The sequence below is a fragment of the Cebus imitator genome, unplaced genomic scaffold, assembly GCF_001604975.1.
Source record: "Cebus imitator isolate Cc_AM_T3 unplaced genomic scaffold, Cebus_imitator-1.0 Scaffold25, whole genome shotgun sequence".
Classification (NCBI taxonomy): Eukaryota; Metazoa; Chordata; class Mammalia; order Primates; family Cebidae; genus Cebus; species Cebus imitator.
The window spans coordinates 7,488,435-7,490,158 of record NW_016107340.1 but is presented as its reverse complement, the minus strand read 5'-3'; the positions used below and the strand labels follow the sequence as shown (position 1 = coordinate 7,490,158).

The following is a 1,724-nucleotide window of genomic DNA, read 5'->3' as shown; positions in this document are numbered from 1 at the left end:
TGCCCAGCTAATTTTTTGTATTTTTAGTAGAGACGGGGTTTCACCATATTGACCAGGATGGTCTCGATCTCTTGACCTCGTGATCCACCCGCCTCGGCCTCCCAAAGTACTGGGATTACAGGCTTGAGCCACCGCGCCCGGCCTTACTTAGTACATTCTTAAAGTATTGATCATTTGAATAAGTGTAATAGAGTTTCATTTAAAGTTGATATACGAAACTCTAGATTGCCTTTCATAGAGCACTTGATATCTTAGCAAATACAGTTTAATTCAAAAGCTATGGAGCAAATGCATAAAACAGGTAGAAATTATTTTTCAAACAAATCTAAAATTATATTAAAATGTTTTGTAAGACAACTGACTCATTTTCTACAAGTCAGTGTAAATCAAGTGTGTCAAAAATTGGGTAATTACTGAGTCTTAGGGTACATATATAGGAATTTGTTTATTCTGTCTACTTTTGTGTATGTACCAAATTTTTGAAGTTAAAAGTTTAAAAACATATTAAAGCATGTTTAATATAATTATATAATTTGATTAGTTGTATAGTTAAATGACCCTTTGAATAAATTACCCACACAAACTGGTAAAATGTTTTGGAAATTGTTTTTTTTTTGTTGTTGTTGTTGTTGTTTTGCTTTTGTTTTTTAGCAATTCTTAGGTGGTCCAAGAATCTTGCTTTTAATGGTCTCTAATTACTACCTAGGACCTTGTAGATTGGCTACCACTTTCTGAAATTTCTTTCTTAACTCAAAGTCTTTAAGCAACTTAAAGCTCATCGTGTATGTTTGCATATTGTATCTATAAAACCTAACTCAAAACGTAAATATTGGGGAAATGTGGACCTGTATGTGATGAAAATTAGATTAGAGAATGAGTTTGTGCCTATCAAATTTCCTACAAGTCTTTCTGTTGAAGCATAGGACCTTTAATTATTCTCTTTTGTACCCCCTTTAAGAGTTGAGGTCTTGCTCTGTGACCCAGGCTGGAGAGTAGTGCCACGATCATAGCTCACTGAAGCTTCAAACTCCTGGGCTCAAACAATCCTCCCACCTGAGCCTCCTGTCTTTGATCATTTTTACATGTGGATCTGTGTCTTAATCTCAGTGCTTTGTTGTTCTGGCAGGGGATGTATGGCATCGAGAATGAAGTCTTCCTAAGCCTTCCGTGTATCCTCAATGCCCGGGGATTAACCAGCGTTATCAACCAGAAGCTCAAGGATGATGAGGTTGCTCAGCTCAAGAAAAGTGCAGATACCCTGTGGAACATCCAGAAGGACCTAAAAGACCTGTGACTACTGAGCCCTAGGCTGTAGAAGTTTAAAAACTACAATGTGATTAACTCTGAGCCTTTAGTTTTCATCCATGTACATGAATCGCAGTTTGCTCTGATCTTCTTCAATATGTGAATTTGGGCTCACAGAGTCAAAGCCTATGCTTGGTTTAATGCTTGCAATATGAGTTCTTGAACAAATAAAATTAACTATTGCAGTGTGCTTCTATTTCTGGGATTCCTTCCTTAATGATTCCTGAAAGGTTTCAGTCAATCTGTCGTCATTCTCACCACAGATCATAAATGTCCCTAAACTCCAATGTCATCTACACTCCTCCCTCTGGATGGCACAAAAATTATTTATTGCAACATGTGCCACAATTTTGTAGTTGTTGTTGTCCTGAGAATATGATTATCATTTTAAGGTAATAATTGAAGAAGTTGTAATGGAT

General features: G+C 36.5%; 1 protein-coding gene across 2 annotated transcripts in view; it reads left to right on the top strand.

The window, feature by feature from the left end:
- LDHB (lactate dehydrogenase B) overlaps nt 1-1,495 on the top strand; it is a 23,594-nt gene extending 22,099 nt beyond the window's left edge. For both annotated transcript variants that reach the window (XM_017522960.2, XM_037736490.1), the window contains one exon: nt 1,127-1,495. In XM_017522960.2, the coding sequence (XP_017378449.1) occupies nt 1,127-1,294 (168 nt within the window). In that variant the 3' untranslated portion in view covers nt 1,295-1,495. The remainder of the gene's footprint in view (nt 1-1,126) is intronic.
- Nucleotides 1,496-1,724: the final 229 nt, after the last annotated feature.